General features: G+C 55.3%; 1 protein-coding gene and 1 long non-coding RNA gene across 2 annotated transcripts in view; one reads left to right on the top strand and one right to left on the bottom strand.

Annotated features, from left to right (window-relative positions):
• RNF19B (ring finger protein 19B) overlaps positions 1–24,937 on the top strand; it is a 28,102-nt gene extending 3,165 nt beyond the window's left edge. The window contains exons 2-10 of the mRNA XM_030504121.1: positions 12,421–13,090; positions 17,756–17,961; positions 19,872–20,016; positions 20,431–20,593; positions 21,243–21,357; positions 21,854–21,994; positions 22,309–22,516; positions 23,579–23,710; positions 24,186–24,937. Coding sequence (XP_030359981.1) covers positions 12,507–13,090; positions 17,756–17,961; positions 19,872–20,016; positions 20,431–20,593; positions 21,243–21,357; positions 21,854–21,994; positions 22,309–22,516; positions 23,579–23,710; positions 24,186–24,618 — 2,127 coding nt within the window. The 5' untranslated portion in view covers positions 12,421–12,506 and the 3' untranslated portion in view covers positions 24,619–24,937. The remainder of the gene's footprint in view (positions 1–12,420; positions 13,091–17,755; positions 17,962–19,871; positions 20,017–20,430; positions 20,594–21,242; positions 21,358–21,853; positions 21,995–22,308; positions 22,517–23,578; positions 23,711–24,185) is intronic.
• LOC115615680 lies at positions 6,780–9,698 on the bottom strand. Its single transcript, XR_003994124.1, has 2 exons — positions 9,159–9,698; positions 6,780–6,991 (listed from the first exon to the last, which is right to left on the bottom strand). It is a non-coding gene; the product is annotated as an uncharacterized LOC115615680 (long non-coding RNA).

Here is a 24,937-nt window from a genome sequence, read left to right as displayed (position 1 = left end):
CTTGACCTTCTGCACTACTTCACTGGCTCTCCTCGCTGTTCCCCCTGTACTTGCCTACACTGCAAAAGGGATGATCATGTGAACATTACACAGCCTGGTATCTGCACATCAGCTGAAGCAGCTGAGTCTGACATGCTCGTAGTGCCTTCATGCAAGCCTGTTCCACTGCTGCGTTACCTGTGAGGAACATGGGAATAAATGGGAACTTGTGCTCTGCTGAGTGCTGGTTCCAGCACAAACCCTCCTGGGAAAACAGGATGGGGAGCTGAGAGCCTCTGCAGAGCCTGAGCCACAGGGAGGAGCTGCCCTTGTGCCAGTGTCCAGAGAGGGCCCTGGGAGCTGAGCCAGGTCCTGTGAGACATTTTAATCCTTCCTATTCCAACGTCTGTGATGACTCCACTGCAGTGGATGTTTCCTTGTTCCTTTGGCAGGGCTGCAAACAGGCCCCCACAGGCGCCTGCCTTGTGTTTGTTTGCACCCCTTATCTGGTGCCACTGGGAGCAGGCAGCTGGCTCAAGGAGAGCAGGGTGCTGTGTTCCCTGCCCTGCAGTCCCTCTACCCTCTCCTTAAAGCCAGGCTGGAATGGCCTTCTGTTGAGGTAGCTGTTTGTGTCATAGCTGAGCTTACTTGAGTGATCAATAGCTCTCAATGGATATTATCCCTCTGGCCAAGTCAGCACTTCTGTCTTTGCTCTAAACCTGGTCCTACTCTCAGCTCTGGGGATCCGGGTGCATCCCAACCCACCTGCACAGAACCCTGCTCCTTTCCTCCCCTCCTGCCAGCATCACTTCTTCTCTTTGAGGCTAAGAAAGAAGGGCTGGAAGCACACAGAGCAATTGCTGGAGCTGTTTGACTCCCTTTGGTGTCAGCCCTCTCCTGGCTCTGCCCCAGCAGCTCCTTCTCTCTGCTTGCTCCTCCAAGGAGGGCAGTGAGGACACTCAATGGGATCCTCATGGCATTGCTGATACAACTCCCAGTCCATGGGCTCCACTGCTGTCAGCAGGACCTGTATCCCAGAGAACCAGGGCTGGAAGACAGGCTGCCCAGAATAAGGCTCCATGGCTCCAAATAGATTTTCCTTGCAAAGAGGAGAAGGCAGCGACTCCCTGGAGCTGGATTTCCACTGGTTCCACCCCAGCAGCCCAGGGCTGGGCTGTGGCTGTGACTGCAGGAGGCCAGGGGCTGTGCTGTGGGCTGTTAGCACCTCTGCACAGCGCTGGGCTTTCCAACCCAGAAAAGGTCACAGAGACCCAAGAGAAACCCACTTCCCTCCTTCACCAAAACTCCTCTCTCTGCCTTACACATGCTTGTGTTGCCATCTCTTGCTTGCCAAAGGCAGGAACAAACACTGGGGTTTGGCAGGGCTCAAAGCCTTGGCTTGTCGGATGGGAAAGAGGCATCTGGGCCTCAGCCCGGGGCCAGGGCTCTGCTCCATGTTCACTGCTCTGTGTTCTCTGCCAGGTTCTCCAGCTGCAGTCCTGGTGCTCATCCCATGCTGAGAGCACTGTTCTTATGTGTCTGGGGCTAGGCAGCACCCCTGGGTGCTGTGAGTCCTGCGGGAGATCCATGGGAAATGGGTGGGAATAGCTGGGACAGGACCCAGAGTTACATGAACCCCAGCATGCGGCTGTGGCTGAGCTGCACGTACAGTGGGAAGCGCAGGAGCTGGCTCCACCTTGGGAGGCTTTTCCCCAAACATGCATGAGGGCAGGGAAAGGCAGAGGGAGGCCCAGGAAAGCCTCTGCTGGTTTGGAACAGGGCTGTGATTGCCAACAGTTACCCCTGAGAGACTGCAGGGCTTGCACTGGGGAGGGATCCTGCGACTCCGAGGCAGCAGGGAGGCACTCGCCAGCTCCTGCTTCAGTGGCAGGCACTGGACTTTTATCGAATCATAGAATCCGAGTGGTTTGGGTTGCAAGGGACCTTAAAGCTCATCCAGCTCCAACCCCCTGCCCCGGGCAGGGACACCTTCCACTAGAGCAGGTTGCTCCAAGGCCCTGTGTCCAACCTGGCCTTGAACACTGCCAGGGATGGGGCAGCCACAGCTTCTCTGGGCACCCTGTGCCAGCGCCTCAGCACCCTCACAGGGAAGAACTTCTGCCTTAGATCTAACCTGAACTTCCCCTGTTTCAGTTTGAACCCATCACCCCAGAAACCTCCTACTCAGTTTTCTGGGGGGCACGGCCCGGCCTCCTCGCACAGCACGGGATCCAGGCTGCTTAAACACCGCAACCCACAGATGACCTCAGCCCCAGAGAGGAAGGAGGGTTGCTCCTGGTGATGCAGGGGTGAGGGAGAGGAGGGAGAAGAGGAATTTCCTGGATGTGGTAAAGGTGGGCTCTGCTTGAGGAGAAGTTAGAATGCGGCAGGTCACGGCAGCAGCCAGGGGAAGGAAGGGGTGGGTCAGCAGCAAACCCTGGCAGAACAAACCCACTTTACCTTTCCATGCTGGCCCGGGAATGAAGGACACCCCAAACCACAGCTCCCCATTCCCTTGTCCACCTTGTTCTGCTGCAGAGAGAGCAGAGCACTGGGAGAACGGCCCTGGCCTGACCCAGGGCAGGGGCTGGGCCTCCAAAGGACAGGCTGAGGAAAGATCTCAGCTGAGACAAGGGAGCCCTGATGCAGCTGATTGTCAAAGTGAGACACACACTGGTTAGTGCTGGCTCAGCCCTCTGGAAAATGACTCCGGTTTTCCTTGCTGCAGGGCCAGAGCCCTGTGCTGGGAACACTGTGCTGGGAGTGCTGGGAATGCTGTCCCAGGAGTGCTGCGAGCGCTGTGCTGGGAGCACTGGGAGTGCTGGGAACACTGTGCTGGGAGGCTGCAGACGGAGGCGTTCCTTCTTTCCTGCTTTCCTTCTTTCTGTCTGTCTGCTGTCTGTCTTCTCCCCCTTCGACAGCTGTTGCTGGTTATGGAAATGGGAATGTTCCCCAGGCAGTTCTGGGCAGAAACTGCCCTTCCCAGGGCTGACCACATGGGCTGGTTCTTCCTCTTCCCACCTCCTGTCAGTAATCCCAGATCTGGGTCTGCTGTAGTTTTGTCAATGCACTGCCCTTCCCCGCTCCTCTCCCTCAGAGAATGCACAGGAGAGGCCCATGGCTGTGGGCTATGAGGGGGGATGTCTGTTCCTTGGCCTCAGATCAAGACAATTCTTGAGCCAATTCTCTTCCCAAAGCATAAAGAAATCAGGAACACCCGGAGCAGTCCTGCTGTGGGGGTCTGTACCCCACACTGTCAGTCTGTGAGGAAACCATGTTCCTAGCACAGAGATCCTGACCCCAGCTGCTGTTCCCTCTCCCCACAGTGCAGGATGGACATCCCATCTTACAGGAGAGCAGGAGGGACATGATGGCATCTTGCAGGGAAGTCATTAGTTCTTGTCACATTTGATGCAGAGGCCAAGTGAGTGTCCACAGCACGGACAAGGGAACACCGGGCAAAGCTTAGCAAACACAGGAAGGAGCCAGCAGGGTTTATTGCTACTGAAACTGGGTGTCCAAAGCTGAGCAAGGTTTGTAAACGGGTCAAGCATCCCTGTAGGCAGCAAGAGTGCAGAAGGAACCAGCACTTACAGCTGCAGCAGGGCAGGAAAGCCGGGGTCCAGAGCTTCAGCTGGTTTCAAAGAGAAAAGAGCACAAATGCAGTTCTGGTGTCCTCAACATAAGGAGGACATGGAGCTGTTGGAGCAAGTCCAGAGGAGGCCACGAGGATGATCAGGGGCTGGAGCAACTCGTGTATGGAGACAGGCTGAGAACATTGGGGCTGTTGAGCCTGGAGAAGAGAAGCTGCGTGGAGACCTCAGAGCAGCTTCCAGGGTCTGAAGGGGGCTACAAGGATGCTGGAGAGGGACTCTTCATCAGGGACTGTAGTGATAGGACAAGGGGTGATGGGTTCAAACTGAAACAGGGGATATAAGGAAGAAGTTTTTCCCTGTGGGAATGCTGAGGCGCTGGCACAGGGTGCCCAGAGAAGCTGTGGCTGCCCCATCCCTGGCAGTGTTCAAGGCCAGGTTGGACACAGGGGCTTGGAGCAACCTGCTCTAGTGGAAGGTGTCCCTGCCCGTGGCAGGGGTTGGAGCTGGGTGAGCTTTAAGGCCCCTTCTAACCCAAACCAGTCTGGGGTTCTATAACCAGCAGGAGAGGGAAATTTACTCCACAGCAGGTACTGGCACTGTCCTTGCCCAGCCAGTGTTGGCCTCAGAGGCAGCCCACAGAAGTGGGTGGATTCAGGCCACATCCTATCCAGAAGGTTAAGAGTTCTTGGAAAGCCCAAGTGGTACAACTGGGCTAAGACAGAAAGAAGCTGTGTGGCTGCTGCCAAGGTCAGCCTGAAGAACTTCCTCTCTCTGTTCCACTTCTGTTGTGTGCAAAAGCAGGAAGCTGATTTTGGGAGCCCAGGCAGAGGTCGCTGAGCAGTGACCGCTCTGGTCCTGAGTGACAGGAGGGTGTTAGCACCGAATGCTCAGCTCCCTCCTAACAGCACCCAAGGACAGGATGGCCTTGCTGTTGGTTTCAGAGCTCAGCCCAGAGCTGAGTTCAATAAAGAGTTGGTAAATTCAGGAGGAAATGCAGGTCACACAGCAAGGCACTAACCTTTGGAATGGCTTTGAGAGTTGGGTAACTCAAATATGATAACTGGCTTGGAAATATCCTGATGGTTTTATGACCTTTCATAATGGCTGTACTTCTGTACCCAGACAAGGGTCAGCAAACTGCTCCAGGACAGGACCAGATCCCCTCCGAGGGATAAAGAAAGAATTCTCTTCCTCTCTTTCCCTGTCCTGCTGTGATTGCCATTGCTCAGCTTCTGTAAGGCACCAGAATGACCCCAGGCCAGAGCAGCATTGGCTGGAGTGCTGAGCACAGCACGTGGCCTCTTCCCAGGAACCCCACTTTGGGATGAGAATGAGCTGGAGATGCAAGGAAACTTTGCCTCCAAAACAAAGAAGTGCAGGGTTGTTACTCAGGGGAAGGAAGTACCACATCTGTGTCCTCAGGGGCACATGGAGGGGTTTGAGCCTGGTGCTAATATTCTCCCAGATGGTCCTGAAGAGACCTGAGATGTTCAGGTCTCTCTGGGACCTGCTGGCAAGTGAGGGAGTTGGATGTGACTCTTCCCCTCCCAAGACAAAACCAGTCCTTTTCCCTTTTCTTACTCTGCTTTTGCTGTCCCCAGCCCCAGAGCAGGGCTGAGATGGTTGGATGGTGGCTCTAAGAGGGTGGCATTTCCGAGTGTCCCTCCCATGGCCATTGCTGAAGGGGCTCCGGGTAAGGAGAGGCCCCTGCTGAGGGCTGCTGTGCTCTTGTCCTTGCAAGTTCTGCTGAGACCTTTCTCTTCCCAAGTGCTTTGTGGGATTGAGGCTCAAAGGTCCATTGAGGCCCAGCAGCCACAGGGACAAGCTTCAGGCACCATGACAGCAGGTCCCCCTGGTGCTCAGTTCATTGGAGCCTTCTCCCGTTAGCAGGGAGCAGTGGATTAAACCCTGGCAACAGGGACAGTGCAACATGCAAGCCCCTAAACTGCAGCCCCTGCTCTGCTCCACAGCAAAATAGGTCGTGCATCAGCAAATGAAAAAGGACAGATGGTGTCTGCTAAGATAGCTTAGTTCATGGCCTGCAGGATTAACTCGCTGGTTGTCATGTCTGCAGCAAATAGGAAATGGGTGGCTTGGGTGGAGGAAACATGTGGTGTGCCCAGCCCTACCTGTGTCTGCAGGATGCACCAGTGGGAAGGATGTCAGGGATGCTGCGAGGTTCTGAGCTGCTGCTGCAGGGGATGGGGGGGTCTCTTTGGGGATCTGGGCTCTACAACTAGTGCCTTGTCCCATCCAGCTCTGCTTCCCACACTCCCACTGCAAAGGTCAGTGCTGCAGGGAGAAAGGTGCTGAGCTGTGCAGGGATCTCCAGCAGGGACAGGGACACAAGTGTGGGCTGTGAAGGAGAAGCTCACAGCTCCCTGCCCTGAGCCAGCGGCAGGACAGCCTCCAGTTTAGCCTTTTGAACTCCCGAGCACACACGTGTCTGCAGCAGTAAGACAGAAAGCAGAGGCAGAAGCCTCAGGTCTTTTCAATGCCTTCTCTGTGACACACTGTTCTCCTTTCCTGGAAACCAGGCCAGTGCCTCACTCTGTTCTCCTTGCAGAAACCAAGCCCCGTGCCAGTGCTGTAGCTTCTCTGCATCTGCTCTCTTGAGGGCAGAACAAACCCTTCCTCAGTCCTCCACCAACGGGCCTCCTGAAGATTTCACCTTGATCCTTGCTGCCTCTGCTGCAGTCAGGTTTGCTCACATCCTGCACCCCAAAAACCAGCGAGAGGAGAGCCTCCAGAGCCAGTGCGAGCTCCCTGCCCTGTCACACCATCTCCATGCCTGTTGCTGGTGGCACCTGGCTCTCTCCCAGGGACAGCCTGGCCACCACCACCACAGTGTGCCCAGCTGCCTGCTCTGTCAGAGGTGTTTGTCACCCCCATGTTCTTCCAGCCACAAGCAGCTGTCACAGGCACTGGGGTTTTCTCCAGTGACTAATTTGCCTGTGTTTATGCCAACACCAGAGAATTGGCTGTTTAACAGCTTGGGTGAGGAGGGAGCCTGCCTGCCTCCTCCTGTGCAGGGATCAGCCCAGCACTTCCCTGATGGCAGCACCCTTCTGTGCTAAACCTTCCCAGTTGTAAATCCCCTGTCATTAAGCATAGCAGGTCAGCAGGAAGAGTGACTCGAGAGCAGGGATCATTGTTGCTTCTATCCCCAAGGCCGTACAGCGAGTGTGCAGGTACATAAAGAAGTCAGAACAGCCTGTTCTTTATTACAGAAGGAAATGCTGCTTTTGTACAGGGGAAAAGCATGTCAGGTTACTATTACAAGTAGCTGCTTTATGCTCCCCACCTTTATGTCGCTGCTGAAGTAGATGGGAGTTATCTCTGAGTCCCTGTTCGGAGTCTCCTTTCAATGCACGTGTCAATGCGAGCAGTGATGGAGCCATCCTGGCTGCTGAGCCCTGGGGGAGACAGGATGCTGAGCTACGTGGGCACACGAGCCTCCGAGTTCTTCCCCCTCCAAATCTCCCTCCCTCCCACCTCTTCTATCAGCTGCTGACAACACTTGCCATGTGCGTAGGCAGCTCCCAAGCTTCCAAGATGATTCCCTGCTCCCCACACCTCCATCCCTGAGAGCGTGCAGGGTTTTGAGGAGGGGGAGCAGCGTTGCTCTGTCTGCAGGCATGTTCTGCCAGAGACACGCCATGCTTTCAGAGAGCTCCATGTGGTAACTCTCTCCCAGGATTTCACATGACAGCATCTTCCCGGGAAGCCACAGCAGGGAGTGGAAGATTGCTGTGCCGTGCATGTGGGTGTGAGGAAGGAGCAGAGTGGGATGGGGAGATGGAGGGAAGAGGAGGAGGAATCATAGCCTAAAGCAGAACAAATCCTCTTGGAAAAGCCTTGTATTTCTGAACTCAGGGCTCCCGTTTCCTGCCCTTCCCTCTCCATTTAAAAGGATGTCAATCCTTGTGAAGTCCAGCAAGAGAAAGACGGAGTCAAGTAGAACCAGCTCTTCCTTCCTTGAACACATCTCAGGGGACCACGACAGGCAAACAGCACATGAATTAATGAGATAGACCCAGATGTGCACACTGAGGAGAACCCTCCCCGCCACCGGTGTCCTCCCCAGAGAGACATAACCCGCCGTTAATGGCATCACCACCTGAGGAAGCTCAGAGTGTGTCACTTCAAACCAGTGTCCCCCAGAGCCCTGGCAGAGAACGACCCCACTGAGCTCCAGCTCTTGACTCCACAGCTGCTACCCCCTGAATGCAGAGCATCCCCCACCACACACCTCGGAGCTCTCGGGGTTAAGCTGGGCTGAACCCCTGGGACAGCCCAGCCCTGCTCTGCACCCCAGGGCGCTGGGCCCCCACGCAGCCAGCCCTGGCACCTCTCTTCAGGGCATGGAGCTGGGATGAGAGCCCGCACTGCACCTCCGAGAGGTTTAAAACCACCTTTGGGCCGCTGGAATCTCTCTGTCCCTCTCGGCTTTGCCTACATGCTGTGCCTACAGCAAGCTCGCAGGTTTGGCTGCGACAGGGCACAGCACGGACCTGGCTGTGCCCTCCTGTGGTGGGTCCTCAGGACACGGACCCTTAAACTGCCACCTGCATTGTGGCACCGGTGAATCCCGATGGATCCCTTTAACAGCCCTGGCTGTCCCACCCGCACAGGGCCAAAGGTCTCATCCTGCCCAGCCAGACCGGAGCTGAATCATTCCCTGTCTAGCAACAAGGAAGAAAGAATTCCTGCTGTAAAGCTGATCCCCTTCTTCCCCTGTTCCATCGTGTCAGAAAGCAGCAACGTGAGCTCCGTTTTCTCTAACCTCCATCTGCTCTGCAGCACAGCCTGTGACCCACGAACAACCACCCACCTCTGCTGGGGGGAAGCATGAGAAACCCTGAGGAAAGGCAGGGACTTCTCGAGAAAACAGCCTGTTCCAGGGAAGCGTTCACACCTCCGGGCCAGAGTGACCTGCAGGTTTCAGGCAGGCTGAAGCTTTGCGAGTCCCAAAATAGCTCTTTCAACATCCCCCTGTGTCCTGTGGGCCAAGGCTGAGAGCAACAGGCAGGTATTGCCCATCCCTGGGGTAGGAGGATGCTGGAGAGGGACTCTTTGTCAGGGACTGTAGTGATAGGACAAGGGGTGATGGGTTCAAACTGAAACAGGGGAAGTTCAGGTTAGATATAAGGAAGAAGTTCTTTCCTGTGAGGGTGCTGAGGCGCTGGCACAGGGTGCCCAGAGAAGTGATAAATGCCCCATCCCTGGCAGCGTTCAGGGCAAGGCTGGACAGAGCCTTGGGCGACATGGTCTAGTGTGAGGTGTCCCTGCCCATGGCAGGGGGTTGGAACTGCATGATCTAAAGGTCCTTTCCAACCCAAACCAGTCTGTGGTTCTATGATTCTATGATCAGGTAACCAGGAAAGGAGGGGACAGGCAAAGGGGACATGGTAGGAGCTGGGGTTTCGATTTCACTGCCTGCCACCGCAATATTCCCAGCCTCGGCACACCCCAGTTCCTCCATGCAAATCCTGCCAGTGCGCGCAGGGAGTTTCACAAGCCCTTCCCGGCAGCCAGCCTCTGCTTTCACTCTCTGAATTACCAAAGGGGGATTTTCATTACCTCACCAGAGGCTCTTCCTCCATGAAGCTGGCGACAGAGCTGTCACTCTGCTTTGCGGGGGGGCTTGGGCTGTGGGTGATGGAGGTATTTCTCTGGAAAACAGCCCCGTGCCTCCCGAAAGCAGGCTCAGCCCATCCCAGCCTCGTGGCTGCTCCAGCCGGGCAGAGCAGGTTGGACCAAGCCCAGGAAGCTTTCCTCGGAGATTTGGTGTTTTCAGGCAGCTTTAAAAGTCGCCTGGACCAAACCCTGCCCGGATTTGAGCAGCGGGGTTGGAAGTCAGCAGCCTTCCAGCTTTCTGCCAGCATAAGCAAGAGCTGATCTGCCTACGGGAGCTGGGGTTTGTGGAGCAGGGCACTGAAGCATTTGAATTCCCTCCCTCCTCCTTTCTGTTTTTCTTTCTGGTTTTGTTATCTTTCAAATACCCTCAGTTAAAGGGTCAGACTGGTGACTGGTGACTGGTGGCTGGTGACTGGTGACTGGTGACCTTTTCCCTGCAGCCCCGGGGAGGGGCTGAGCTGATCTCACTCCCAATCCAGTGGCTTTTCCCTGCCTGGCAGCCTATTTCCGTGCCCTCTCCTTCCCAGCCCCAAGTCCTGCCTGGTTGGTTGGTTGGTTTTTCCCCCCCCAAGTTTGAATCAAAACAAACTCCTGGGTTCAAACTGCTCCCCAGTCAGGAACGTGCTGAGCAGGAGCCTCTGCTCCTGGCAAGGGCTATGGAAACTCGCCACGGATGAAACACCTCAGCCACGGAGAACGTGTTTTCAGGTAGATGGTATGTGTGCACCACGATGGGGGCAGGACAAGCAGGAGGCTGTATCTCTGAGCTCCGGGAAAGCACTGAATTCCCTCAAAACATATAAAGACTGCCAAGAGATGTGCGCAGCTCCGGAGCAGGGAATGGCTCTGAAGGCAGCATGAGCCCCTCGGATTTTCCCCGGCCTCCCCCAGCCCTGTTTGTGTCATGATTCCTCATCTAAGGGAATGAAGAGTCATTTCTGCCCCGTGAGCACGTCGCAAGCCGGTGCCTTTCCCAGGACTCCAGCTGGTTTTGCTCTCTGTCTCGCTGTTTGTGTCTGCACTGCTGGTAATTCAGGCCTGTCTCGCATTAGCTTTGGAGACGAAACCTTCCCACAATTAGTTACAGTCTGTGCTCTTGCGCTGCAAAGGACGTGGGGCTGAGCTGTCAGAGCACTGTCTGGGAGACCCGTCCCACACACAAACCCTACTCAGGGTTCTCTGTTTCAGTCAGGAGTGTGATTTTTCTACTGAAGTCATCAAACCAAAACAGGCTCTGCTGCAGATGGGCAGCAACAGCCATTTGACGATGCCTTATACCTGACTCATCTCAGACAGGAAGAGCTCATTTCAATATAGTCTTGTTTCACACCAGTACAACATCTCTCCTTTCTTTCTCTGGCCTTCCTTTCCCCCCAGTGGCATGGGGAGAGGATCCTTTCAACTCCAAAAGCTCCACATCACAAGGATCAGAGAAATGCTGGGCACCTTCATGCCTGCCCACACCTGCCAGGGACCAGAGCTCAGCAGCTCACCCTGCTCCACAAGCATCCTTGTAGCATCCCTGCCTCTCCTGGAGCAGAACTGTTTGGCTCTCTTGCTCAATTAGCTTGGTAGTAACAGGGCTTTTATCCCAGGTGGGAATTTAACACTCTGAGGCCAATCCAAAACTTCCAGCTGGGCCAGAGCCATGTGTATTGCTGCAGGAATGCTGGAGCACAGCAGAAGTGAGGGAGAGCTGATAAATGTCTGGGGAACATAAGCTCTACGGAGGGACTTGGGAGCAGCAGACACCTTGGGATGAGCACCAAGTGAGGGTGCGTGACAGGCACAGTGAAGAAAAGGACAGGGAAGGTAACAGGAGAGCTGAAAGGGACTGGGAGAGCAGGAAGCTTCATTTGTGTGCTCCTATCCAGGTGATTTACTCCCTCTGTGCCTTCATTGCCGTCCCTCAAATAGAGAAGCATCATCATTATCCCTGCTGTAGACAGGCATGGGGTCTTTGCCTGCAGCAAGTCAGGCAGCATCAAAACCCTGGTGCTTCTGTCTGTCAGCCTGGGTTTGGTTCCCTAAACCTTGTTCTCCATCCCAGAGGCACTGAAAGCAGCCAGGAAGGAGCCTGGTAATAACTGTGCAAATAGGCTTTGCTGAAATGAGTTCAGGAATGGCGGTAGTTGGGAGACAGTGATGAAGCCACACTTGTCACCTGAATCATGGTAACTACAGCCTGTGCTGTCAGAAGTCGGCAGTTGACAGGGAAAGCAACCCCTTCTGTGCCGGTTTAACACGCACTTCACAGGCACAGCAGAGCTTTCTGCTTCGCCTCCCCGGCACAATAAGCAGCAGCGTTGTCCTGTTTGCTGATGTGAGCCGGGGCTGACAGACCCCCGCGGGCATGGGGGAGCCCTGCAGGGAAACAGAGGCTTTGACATCTCTGCATGAGTGCACGAAGAATGTGGGTTGTAGTGTCAGTGCCTCTGGATGAAAGAGCCTAAACCTGCACCAGGAAGCATTCCTGGGCGAGTAAACCTTCACAAATGTTATAAAAGCAGAGCCACACATGAAGGGACAGGATGCCCCAGAGGGATGAATGGATTTAGGGGGGACTCCTGTGGTTATAGACCCCACTCTCCAACAGAAAACACATTTAAAAGCAAACTGCCCCTGGGGAACAGCCCTCCACTGGTCCTTGTAAGAGGGGCAGGCTCCTTCACAACCCGCTATTAGTGCCTGGGATGGGATGGGAATGGAGGAAGCTTCGGAGAGTGGGAATGCTGAGGGGAGCCGGGATGCTGAGGGGAGACAGGATGCTGAGGAGAGCCGGGATATTGAGGGATGGCAGGATGCTGAGGAGAGCCGGGATGCTGAAGGATGGCAGGATGCTGAGGAGAGCCGGGATACTGAGGGATGGCAGGATGCGGAGGGGAACCAGGATGCTAAGGGGAACCAGGGATGCTGAGGGGAGCCGGGATGCTGAGGGATGGCGGGCCGAGAGCACTGAAGGGAGCCAGGGCACTGAAGGGAACAGCATTACTTGCTGCCCCACGCCGCTGCCGCGGGACGGGGACCGGGGGCCGGGCAGAGCCGCCGCTGCCCCGGGGCCCGCGGCGCTCAGGCCTGCCCCGGGGCGCTGCCAGCAACCAAAATGGCGGCGGCGGCGGCCGCGCCCGGTGAGGGGCGGGCCGGGGCGGGGCGGGCGCGGCGCTCACTGAGTGCTCACTCGGCTCCGCGGCCGTTGTCGTTGCAGAGCGGCGGAGGCAGCGCCCGCCGGGAGCCGGAGTCATCGGAGCGACCCTCGCCGTGACAGGACACCGCTGAGTGTCAGCCGCCGCCATGGGCTCCGAGCGGGACTCCGAGTCGCCGCGCTCCTCGTCCATCCACTCGGCCGCCGCCAAGTGCCCGAAGCCCGGCCGCCGCCGCCGCCTCTCCTTCCAGAGCGTCTTCTCCGCCGCCGCCGCCTCCGCCGCGGGCGGCCGCCGCCGCGCTAAGGCCGAGCCGCCTCCCGCCGCCCCGCCGCCGCCTCCCGCCGCCCCGCCGGTCCCGCCGCCTCCTCCGCCGCCGCCGCCGCCACCTCCGCCGCCCGCCGAGGAAGCGCCGGTGGTCCCAGAGGGCGGCGGCGAGGAGGAGCTGGAGTGCCCGCTGTGCCTGGTGCGGCAGCCGGCGGAGAACGCCCCGCGCCTGCTGTCGTGCCCGCACCGGTCGTGCGGGGCCTGCCTGCGGCAGTACCTGCGCATCGAGATCACCGAGTCCCGCGTCAACATCTGCTGCCCCGAGTGCAGCGAGCGACTCAACCCCGCCGACATCCGCCGCCTCCTCCGCGACTCGCCGCACCTCGTCGCCAAGTACGAGGAGTTTATGCTGCGCCGCTGCCTCGCCGCCGACCCCGACTGCCGCTGGTGCCCGGCCCCCGACTGCGGGTGAGTGCGGGGGGTCCCTGTCCCCGTACGGTGCTGCCCCGTCCATCCCCTCCCGGGACGGTGTGGGGAAGGCAGACACCCACCCTCCGCCCTGATTGGGTGCTGGGTCGTGTGGTGATGTGGGATCCGCTGTCCCCAGCATATCCTAGGGGTCACATCCCAGCCGGGATGGTCCCGGGACATGCCGTCCTGCCGGGGTGCTGCCCATTCCCATCTGGGTCCCAGGACAGCAAAGGGAGGGCTGGCTCGCCCCCAGTGGGTGCTGCTGCTGCTCAGCTCTAGTCCTATCCAGTCCCAGTGGAGAGCCTGCACTCAGGAGCTCGTTGCTTTGTAGTATCCTAGAATCCCAGGTTGGAGGGACCTCAGAGATCACCAGGTCCAGGCTTTCTAGACAAAGCATGAGCTAGACAGGATGTCCCAGCACCCTGTCCAGCCGAACCTTAACAGTGCCCAGTGATGGGGAGTCACCAGTTCCCTGAGGAGATTATTCCAATGGCTGATTGTTCTCATTGGGAAAAATTTTCCTCTAGTATCCAGTTGGAATCTCGCCAGGAATAACTTGTGCCTCTTGTCAGCAGTCTCCAGGACAGCTGATGTGCCTTGGGTACCAAAGCAACACTCTGTCTATACCTGCTCCCTCCTAGAGCACCAGGATTTGATCTTGGGGCTTATGGAAGTACAGACAAACCGGGTATGAGTAACAGGACTTGAAGGGGGTTTTAGCTGAGCCACAGTTTCTCTCATTTAAAAGAAAGCTGCTTTTTCTGTGCAAATGGGAAGTGTGGAGTTTCCCGGCTGTATGTATCGCTGTGAGCCAGGGGGACACCCTGCAGCTTCCATAGAGGGGAAGAGGGAACCGTAACCGGTCACTTTTTCCCAGTGAGGATGTGAGTGCATGGCACAGAGGAGGGATGTTGCCTCATTACCCATTGCCCAAATGAGGCAACGTCTGCCTGTCCAGAAGTCAGCCCAACCAAGCTTGATGACTTCATAGTGATCTGCGTGTTGCTTTCATTTTCTCTTCTCTTTTCCTTCAAATGAACTCTCTTAGGTTTCTGTTTGAGCATAAGCCAAAGCTGCCTGGAAAAGGGCTTCTTTCAGGAAACTTAGAGAAGTGCTGTGAAGTGGAGCTACAGCTCAGCTTGGACTGCAATTTGGGTAGCAAGAACATGAAAGGAAAGTCTGACCTAGTAGTCAGAATGGAAAGCATGGTGGGAGGGTTGTGAAGATTTAATCAGAGCAGTGTAATAGCCTTCCTATGCAAACCCAGCCTGGCTCAGGTTCCCCATTGCTTTGAGCATCTGTGTAAGGGCTTGCTTCTTCAGAGGGCAGTGTTAATAGCAAACAACAGCTTTGCTCCTTGCAGAAGCAAAATCGAGTGCTGGATCTTGTTGTTTCAGTAGCTCTGGGGATAAGATCAGGGCGATAGAGCAGGTTGTGCTGCCATGGAGCAGTACCAGAGGGAATGCCCCTGCTGTCGGTGCTGTTAGCTGGCTAGGGAAGATCCAGTTCCTGCTTACTGAATCTCGGCTCCTTGGCTGCTGTGGTATTGCTCTGTGCTCAGGATAAGGTGTAAGCTCGAGGTACGTCACCCAGGCTGGCTGGTTGGAAGGAGCTGGCCCCAGCGCAGGGGCAGTCACCCAGCCTGAGCCTCATCTGTTTCTTCAGGGGGTTTGTTCAGACTGCTGTCACACACAGCTCCTCATGGTAGCAAAAGCCTCTTCCTTGGTTGGCCAAGTAATGTGCATGGGCACCCTCCTCTGAGCTGCCCAGCAGAAGCAAGAAGCGACCCTGGGGCTGTTGGAGACCAGGCGGTTCTCATGGACCAGTGCTGCTGATGTGTCTGTAGCGCTGAACAAAGGCTGCTGGAATTCAGCCCTCTGGCAGGGAGAGGAATTAATCACCCTATTCATTCTTGCCAGCCAGCTTGTGTCTCCCTGCTTCTGTAAAATCAGGGTATGAATTATTTACACCAGGCTTTCCCACCGTAGTAGTGCTGGTTTACGGAGCGGGAGCTGGGGCATGGCGATGTTCAGCACTGCCTGTCCCCCAGTGCTGGGCTGGTGGCAGTGAGGGGCTGCTGGGCGATGGGTGCGTGACGCGCAGCATCCTGCACCTTCCATCCTGCACCTTCCACACGTACCAGTCTTTCATAAATGAAAGCCTGTGGGGAGGAGGAGGAGGACCAGCACTACACCGGTGCGTGTTGGCATGGAAACGCCGGTCAATTGATGCACCATCAGTTGCAATACAAATCATTTTCTATGTTTGCAGCTCTTGTTTTTCCTTGCTACAATCAGGTGGCATCACTGTCTAGTGCTTGTCACACTGCAGCTCTCTTGGAAGCCTGGGAGAATAACAGAACCATTAAAGGAACGGAGCTGTGTAGGCTGAGCTCAGTGAATGAGGCTGCTGAAGCTCTGACTCCCGTGGAGCAGCGGGAGGAGGGATGGAGGCAACTCATGGCCATCCAAGGAATGGGCTGGCAGCAGAGCTGTGCAGTTCCAGGGGCCTTGGGAAGACTCTTGCTGTCATTGCTGCATGGGGAGAAGTCAGTTTCCCTTTTCCTCTGCTGGGGTTGAGCCTGGAAGTGGCTGTTTCACTCAGCGATGTGTTGGGAGTCAGATGAAGAAGGGCCACACGTTGGCCACCCAGGTCCTGCCACAGTTAATCCTAGGGACATTGCTTCAACAGCCTCTTCCTAGTTGACCTTGAACGGAGGAACATGTTATTTCTTTCCCTAATAGACAGTCACGCAGTTTGTTCCCCCCCAGCTTTGGGCTTGTTCATGATATTGGTCATTTCAGCTCTAGGAATAAAAGATAAATGGTAACAATTATAATTTCTCATAGCATTTGCTGCTTGAGTGTTTAAAAAACCCTACATTTTGAGTGAGGGGTAATTTGGAGCATGGGGTTGCTTAATATATTGCACTGAGCTTTCCTAGCCCGCTGTTATGATTTGAAGTAGCAGTGTCACAACACAGCTGGTCAGATCACGGGGTTTTTGCCAGGGGTGGGTCTTTGGCCACATGATGGCAGCAGGGTAAGGATGCTTAGTGGGATCTTCTTAGAATCCCAGCCTGGTTTGGGTTGGAAGGGGCCAGTTCCAACCCCCTGCCCCAGGCAGGGACACCTTCCACTAGAGCAGGCTGCTCCAAGCCCCTGTGTCCAACCTGGCCTTGAACACTGCCAGGGATGGGGCAGCCACAGCTCTGGGCACCCTGTGCCAGCGCCTCAGCACCCTCACAGGGAAGAGCTTCTGCCTCAGAGCTCATCTCAATCTCCCCTCTGGCAGGTTAAAGCCATTCCCCTTGTTCTGTCCCTACAGGCCCTTATCCAAAGCCCCTCTCCAGGTTTCCTGAGCCCCTTTAGGCGCTGGATGCTTAGAATTATGAAATGGTTTGGGTTGGAAGGGACTTTAAAGCTCTTCTCTAGACAAGATGCCTATGGGTCCACGCAGGTCACATTTGTTCCTCCCAACCCTCTCAGGCCATCTGTATCCCGTGTCTCCTCCAGCCCCAGCTTCACGTGCAGGCGGGGCCGCTGTAGTCGTGCGTCCCGGCCCCGCGCTGGGCGCAGAGATGCTGTTTCTCTGGTGATGATGATGCTGTACCCTGGCAGGATGAAGTTGCTCAAACTCCCACGGGATGTGAATCACTGTGGTGTGACACATTCGGCGGTTCGCACGCTGCTGCCTCTGCGAAGAGGCAACACAACTGGAGCTACGCAGGCTCTAAATATAAAACCTTATCTAGAGCTGACCACTAACAAAGATACTGAGGATGATCAACAAAAACACCCTTTGCCATCCCGGTGTTGCAGGGCTGGGAGGTACCTCTGGAGTTGCCCAGTTCAGCCCCTGTCGGTGGAAGCAACCTCATTGTAGGTGACTGTAAGTCAGCTCTCCTGCCGCAGTGGTTGGAGGTGCTGGTTAGACTGCTGTGTACACAGCACATTTCCTGCTGGAAGCACTGCATTCCTATGGGAAGAAGTGAGGTGGTTGAACGTGGCCTCCCTTTCTTGCACGTTCAGTTGGTTTTACTCAAGTTTTTTGGCTTGCTCCAGAGGCAGAGCGTTGTCCTTCTCTGCTCTTGAAAAGGAAATTCTGGGGTGATGAACAGGAGTTTGCTTCTTGAGGTATCGACGCATGGAAAACCTTGTTGTGCTGCTTGTTTAGAATCATTCAGTTGATAGAAGTGCCCAGGACAGCCTCAGCTTTCCTAGATTCCTCCGAGGCATGTAGCATCCACCCATGTACCTGTCCTAAGGAACCGGGGTATGTTTGTTTAGCTGAGATGCCTGGGAATTGCAGTGTGAGCCTGTCCTAGGAGCCTGAATCAGAATCAGTGAGCTGTTAGCCAGGCACACAAGCAAGACAGATCTGGTCTGTGTGAACTGACAGTGAGAAGAATTATTGAGGAGAGAACTCAATATTGCACTCTGTATGTATAAAAGCTGTCAGTGAGCCCCAAGGAGCCTCATTAGCACTGCATTCAGGCCCTGCAGTGCAAGGCACAGGGCTGGAGAGAGCAGGAATCTGTCTGCAGTGTGGGCTGCAGGGGGATAAGCCTGCGAGCTCGCTGCAGGCTGGGTTACAGCATCCCTGGGCTGTCTCTGGATACCTTTGTCTTTCCCTGATTCTCGTGGTGTCTCCCCTCGGCAGGTACGCGGTCATTGCCTACGGCTGTGCCAGCTGCCCCAAGCTGACCTGCGAGAGGGACGGCTGCCACACGGAGTTCTGCTACCACTGCAAGCAGATCTGGCATCCCAACCAGACCTGCGACATGGCCCGCCAGCAGCGGGCACAGGCGCTGCGGGTGCGCACCAAGCACACGTCAGGCCTCAGCTACGGGCAGGAGTCCGGCCCAGGTATGGAAGGAGGCTGGAGAGGGACTCTTCCTCAGGGACTGTAGTGACAGGACAAGGGGTGATGGGTTCAAACTGAAACAGGGGAAGTTCAGGTTAGATAAAAGGAAGAAGCTCTTCCCTGTGAGGGTGCTGAGGCGCTGGCACAGGGTGCCCAGAGAAGCTGTGGGCTGCCCCATCCCTGGCAGTGTTCAAGGCCAGGCTGGACAGAGCCTTGGGTGACATGGTCTAGCGTGAGGTGTCCCTGCCCATGGCAGGGGGTTGGAACTGGATGATCTTAAGGTCCTTTCTAACCTTAACCATCCTATGATTCACACCTTGCTATGGTTACTTGTGCCCGTGGAGCTGAGAAAGAGCTGTCTGAGGGCAAAACTCTCCTTGCCAAAGCAGGGGGGTGTTAGTGCCCTGCAGGGAATGCTGCTGCCTGGCACAGCCGAGGGTCTCCAGCAGCCACCAGTGAGACCAGCTGTGAAACTCAAGAGTCATTTCCCCTTCTCGTGTGTGTTAGAACGTGATGGGCTCCTCCAAGAGCACAAAACAGATGAGGAGGTGATGATGTGCTTTGAGTCCTTCTGCATCACGGCAGCTCCCCTCATCCGCCCCAGCTAGGCTTGTGGCTCCTTTGATCTTGGATGTTCTCACCTCTTGCCTATCTAAACCCTGAACAAATAGGCACTTTTTACTCTTGCAGCTTCACATCTGCCTGCTGCAGTAGTAAGGAGCAGCATTCATGCCTTGCTGAGTGTGGGGAGCCTCACTCTGCGTGCTCTTAGGTGTTAGTAATGTCAGGGACTGAAGAAATGCCGAGCCACAGACTCCCCCACTGCCTGGTAGGAGCTGCTGTGTCTGCTGAGTTAGTGTGGGTTAAAAATAACTGTATTGACCCTGGAAGTGGGCAGCGAGGCCGTTTTAGAGTCCTGCCTTACCCCTAAACAAAACATTCTGGTTTTCCTTCTCTGTCAGAGGTTTAAATGTTAATATGCTTCCTTAGAATGGAGCTGCTGTGGGTGGTTCCAAGGTTGCTTAGTGGTGTGTTGAGGTTCAACATGCCCCAGTTAGAGGGCCCTGGTAATGGACAGCAGAGATGCTGTTTGTACCCCAGCCTGTGGTACAAACCAGCAGCAGCAAATAGTTCCTGAGCTTTTCCATCCTTTTAAAGGAGATCCCTGCCAGGAAGAGCTTTGTGCTTAGCCACTGAAAGGGAGGTTCTTGAGACAGTGGTTTTTCCCCACCCTGTTCTTGCTGGATTCAGTGTGGTGATTAATAAGGTGCGAGCTGGTCTCAGCAGCTGGATTTCATATTGTGAAGTGTTGCAGAGGCTGCCAGCAAAGCCCTCAGCCACTGCATGGCGTAACCACCGTCAGATGATGCTTGGATTGAGGGAGAGATGAAGGCTCCTTGTTCTCTGCCAGCAGCATATACAGGGACTGCACATCCTGTGCACTGGCTGCAGACCCTGTTCAGCTGCTTTTCAAGGTCAGGTTGAGAGTTTCTCCGAATCCTTGTGCTCCCAATTGTTCTGTCATTCTTGGCCTTTGAATCACCACAGTGGAGCAATTTAGTAATGGTTCACTCTTGCTGCTGCCTTGACTGGCACAGGGCAGGTATGACTTGTTCCCAGCATTTAAGCATGTTCTGGAATACATCCTGTTCAAAGCCAGAATAAGCTTTTAAAGCAACTGTTGTTCTCAGTCCCTGCTGTCCAGGCAAGTGGCTTTGGTGGGCTCTGTCTCATCAATATTATCTTCTCACTCTGAAGATAAACTAAAGGCACAAGCACCCCACTTCATCTGATTAGCAAAGGTGCTGTGCCCGCACAGAAACCAAGGGGGTTGATCCGTAATGAGATCCCCCTTGTTGATTGTTCCTGCTCCCAGCAGAGCCCAAGTCAACCCCCTGCTCCCTCCCCACAGCTGATGACATCAAGCCGTGCCCGCGCTGCAGCGCCTACATCATCAAGATGAACGATGGGAGCTGCAACCACATGACGTGTGCTGTGTGCGGCTGCGAGTTCTGCTGGCTCTGCATGAAGGAGATCTCGGACCTGCATTACCTCAGGTGAGGAGGGAAGCGGCCTGGCTTCCTGCTGCCCTGGGGCTCTTTGGAGGAGTTCACTTGCGTGTTGGCCTCTCATCCTCCTGCCTCTTCAATCAGGCAGCAAAACGTTCTTCGTTCTGACCCAAAGAGCTGAACTTTCTTCCTGCTTGGAAGTAGGAGGATGCTCTTCCACACCAAGAAAAGCTCCTCCTGACACAAGTGCGTTTGAGAGCTCTTGGAGTACTGGATATTAAGCATAGGCCCAGTAGTGTGGTCATCACCTTGAGGAGCAAATGAATCTTGATGGGGAGAAAAAGAGGGAAACCTTTTTTGTGTTGTGTACCTGCTTCCTGAGTTTTGTCTGTGTGGAAGTTGAACGGGGGGTTCTCGGGAATTGCTGTCATGCTGATGTCGTTGTTTTCCCCTTCCGTTAAGCCCCTCTGGCTGTACATTCTGGGGCAAAAAGCCATGGAGTCGTAAAAAGAAGATTCTCTGGCAGCTGGGCACGTTGATCGGAGCTCCTGTGGGCATCTCCCTCATCGCTGGCATTGCCATTCCTGCTATGGTCATTGGCATCCCTGTGTACGTTGGGAGGAAGGTAGGTGTGGAGAGCAGAAGGCTGGAGCTGAAGGGTTTGGGGCGTTCTCTGCTCTCAGAGCATCTGACCAGAAATTCAGAGCTGATATGAAGGGTGGATCTGGTCCTAGAACCCAAATTCAGTTGTCTCTTCTAAGCTTTGCCTTATCTTTAGAGCTTTGTGTGGGGAGAGGGAAGGTGGTGGCTGATAGCCCTTCAGGCTGGTGTCCTCTCAGATGCATTTTGCATCACTCTTGTGCCTCTGCCTTGCATCAGGAGCACCCAAGGAGAGTCGTGGTCCCTTTTTAACACATGCTGTGATGATGGGCCCTATGGGACAGTGGCTGGACCCTGAGCATCACACTTTGGCTTGCATAAGTCACTCATATTTCGATGCTGACCTGCTGCCCCGAACTGTGTGATGCTGTTGTGTGTCTGTGCTGATAAAGAGGCATTGAGAGGGAAGAAATGATGTGTCAGCACTGTATTTGTACCTCCTTCTTTTTCTACAACACAGACCCGCCTACTAGATCTGCTTTGTGGTCAAGATGAGGTTCTTTAAGGGCTAATGCAGCTGGCAAGGCTGTAAAATCACAAGCTTATTAATGTCTTCTGCTGATGTTTGCTCATGGCCAGGCTCTGTTCTCACCTGGTGCTTCTCCTTCTGTCAGATCCACAGCAGGTATGAGGGAAAGAAAACCTCTAAGCACAAGAGGAACTTGGCCATTACTGGTGGGGTCACCTTGTCTGTCATTGCCTCTCCAGTCATCGCTGCTGTCAGTGTTGGTGAGTGGCCACAGCCCCTTTCCCTTCTGGTGGGCCAGTAGTCACTGAGACCAATGGGTAGACCATTGTGTCTGTGAGATGGGGTGGCTGAAGGATGGTTTTGCTCTTCTGGGCACATGGCTCTGTTTCACATCCACATCCTCATGTGCCCAAGGTGGCCTGGAGCCAGCCCAGGGCTTCTCTGGAGCACCAGTTGCCTGTGCACAGCCCATAGTGGAGCCCCTTGACATGCAGAGCTGCCTCTTGCCCATGGGCTGGTTTGGTGGCTGATGTCTTGTGGGTTCAGCCACGGCTCTCTGTGCTCTTGTGGTTCCCTTAGTCTGCACTGCAGCAGCACAGGGGGCTCCTCCACTGTCTGTCTGCAAAGTTGTGAACTAGGACCTTGAAGGGCAGCATAAACACAATTGGAAGAATCCCTACCTCAAGGAGTCCTTTCTGTGTGCCCAGCACAGCTCAGGCTTAAGCTCCTCTGACCTCAGCACACCCTCCTCTGCAGGTATTGGAGTCCCCATCATGCTGGCTTACGTGTACGGTGTGGTGCCCATCTCCCTGTGCCGGGGCGGTGGCTGTGGGGTCAGCACTGCCAACGGCAAGGGGGTGAAAATCGAGTTTGATGAAGATGATGGACCCATCACAGGTAATGGGATGAGGGAGGAAGGGAAGGGGGTGAAGCAAGACCCTGTCATTGCCTCCTGTAATGAAATGAAATTCCAGTCTTAATGCTTCCGAGGTCTTTACCTGGGTTTGGCTAGAAGCAGTTACTTGCTTCAGGCTTCTAGTGATGAGCTCTTGTAGCTCTTCAAAGCAGTATCTCAGCTCTTCCTTGCCCTGGATGAGGCCAGGAGCCAGTCTGAGATGAGGCCCATGCTGCCTGACCCCCAGCTCTGCCAGCACCATCGCAGCCGGCCGCTTCCCTTGCTGATTCCCGTTCCTGTGCTGCTCTTCCCGCAGTGGCTGATGCCTGGCGAGCCCTGAAGAACCCCAGCATTGGGGAGAGCAGCATCGAGGGGCTGACCAGCGTGTTGAGCACCAGCGGCAGCCCCACCGATGGGCTCAGCGTGATGCAGGGCAACTACAGCGAGACGGCCAGCTTCGCCGCGCTCTCGGGGGGCACCCTCAGCGGGGGGGTGCTCTCAGGAGGCAAGGGCAAGTACAGCAGGTAACTGAGCCTGTGGGCACGCAGGAAAAGGGGAGAGGCTCCAGGGCTGGTGTTGGTTGGGCAGGCTTGTGCTGGGGAGCTCCCCAGGGCTGTGAGCGGGTCCCTCTCTGACTTGGGAGTTGTGTCCTGGTAGTTTTTCATAGGATGATTTGGGTTGGAAGGGACTTAAAGCTCATCCAGCTCCAACCCCTGCCATAGGCAGGGACACCTTCCACTAGAGCAGGTTGCTCCAAGCCCCTGTGTCCAACCTGGCCTTGAACACTGCCAGGGATGGGGCAGCCACAGCTTCTCTGGGCACCCTGTGCCAGCGCCTCAGCACCCTCACAGGGAAGAGCTTCTGCCTCAGAGCTCAGCTCAATCTCCCCTCTGGCAGGTTAAAGCCATTCCCCTTGTCCTGCCCCTACAGGCCCTTGTAAAAAGGGCATCTTGGTCTGTTGTAGAATAACCAGTCCCAGCAGATCAGGCTACTTCTGGAGCCAGTGTTGGGCTGGTTCTTGCAAGGAGGACAAAGAGAAGTTTCTGTCCCTGCTGAGCTCCTTCAAACTGCAGAGCCGATGCTTCAGGTTAATTGGGAACAGCACAGAGATGCCTGCGTGGCCTGCTTAAAGCTCTTCCAGTTCTCTTATCCCACGCAGGAGGCTTTGATGCTTCCCATTCCCAGTGGCCCACAGCAAGCAGGGTCACTGCTTGCCAAGTCAGGAGGCTGCACCACAGTTTTCCTCTGAACATGCCTATGAGTCAGTTTGGGTGATTGGAGACACGTGTTGAGGTGGCAGCCAGGATCCCATCATGGCTCTGTGCTGGAGCTGTGCAAATCGCTTCTTTGCAGGAATTGCGTGAGTCATAAACACAACTTCACCTTCGTCATGGAAAACAGAATGGCTTTACCTAAACAGAGCCAAAAATGAGACTAAATGAGAGAAACCATTGGGGTTAAACGGTTGTTATGCCGAGCTGCACTAGCACAGGGGGCCTCTTGCCTTCCCCTGACGAACAGTGAGTGGTTGGTGCCCCTCGGGGACCATCTAAGGCATTTCTGAGGAATCCTCTTCCTTCCTGCAGGCTGGAAGTTCAGGCAGATGTCCAGAAGGAGATTTTCCCCAAAGACTCTGTCAGCCTGGGGGCTATCAGCGACAATGCCAGCACTCGAGCCATGGCTGGTTCCATCATCAGCTCCTACAACCCCCAGGACAGGTAGGAGGACATGCACTGGTGAGGAGAGTGCTGGTAGTGGGTGTCCTGGCATAATCTCTGCTCTGTGGGGTGCTGCTTGGGTGACGAGTGCAGTGGCACGAGCCTGTTCTTCAGTAGCTGGCAAATGGATTCATCCTTTCACTAGCACAGAAGGAGGGCTGGGGACAACGTGGGAGCAGCCTCCACGTGTGGTGAGGATGCTGAGGAGGGAATCTGTAGCTCAGGGCCCTCAAGGGCTGTTCCTGGCTGGTCACTCTGGTGCTTTCCCAGTTCAGTTCCTGGCTTACAGCCTGGGATGATCTTGGCTGCTGGTGGGAGGACTCAAGGAGAGCAGCAAGTGTTGCTGTTTCCCAGATGCTGCAGGGTGATGAGCAGCATCTTGCTCATGTTTGGCAAATGTGATCCTTCCAGAACACTGGTGACCCAGTGGAACCCAGTAACTCTTCCCAGTAACACAAAGTGCTTGTTCCTGCAGGGAGTGCAATAACATGGAGATCCAGGTGGACATCGAAGCCAAACCAAGTCACTACCAGCTGGCCAGCAGCAGCAGCACAGAGGACTCTCTGCACGTCCACACCCAAATGGCAGAGAATGAGGAAGAGGAGGAGGACGGGGAGCAGGAGCAGACGTGCAAACACCAAAGCTGTGAGCAAAAGGACTGCATTGCCAGCAAAACCTGGGACATCACCCTGGCCCAGCCCGAGAGCATCCGGAGCGACCTGGAGAGCTCCGACAGCCAGTCGGACGATGTGCCGGACCTTACCTCGGATGAGTGCGAGTCCCCCCAGCCCCAGCCTGCAGCAACCTGCCCCCAGAGCCCAAGTGCCCCCCTGAGCCACTGTGCCCAAGCCGAGGGCTGCAGGCTGGATGACATGGTCAAGCTGGAGTGCATCGAAGCCCGGGTGTGAGGTGGCCTCCTGCCGACAAGCCCTCTGGCATTGCATCTTTGTGGGGCAGGCTTGTGTCCGTGTTGGCTTCTGTCTGCGAGTCTCCAGTGGCTCCCCAGCCCCCCCCAGGGGGAGCTGCTGTTTCGTACATGACAAAAAACAAAGAAAAAGGAAAAAAAAAAAAAGAAACAAAAAAAGCCTAATCCCCACCCCCTCTTTTTGTTTTAATTTATTGGTCCAAGCTCTGTGAGGTGTGTAAGAGTGTAAATATGTACGTGTGTCTGTACGTCTGCAAATATCCTAAGGGACTATTGGAATAAAGCCTCTGGTTGTCATTCGA

This window comes from Strigops habroptila, chromosome 12 (genome assembly GCF_004027225.2).
Source record: "Strigops habroptila isolate Jane chromosome 12, bStrHab1.2.pri, whole genome shotgun sequence".
Taxonomy (NCBI): Eukaryota; Metazoa; Chordata; class Aves; order Psittaciformes; family Psittacidae; genus Strigops; species Strigops habroptila.
This window is presented reverse-complemented; position numbering and strand designations above follow the sequence as displayed.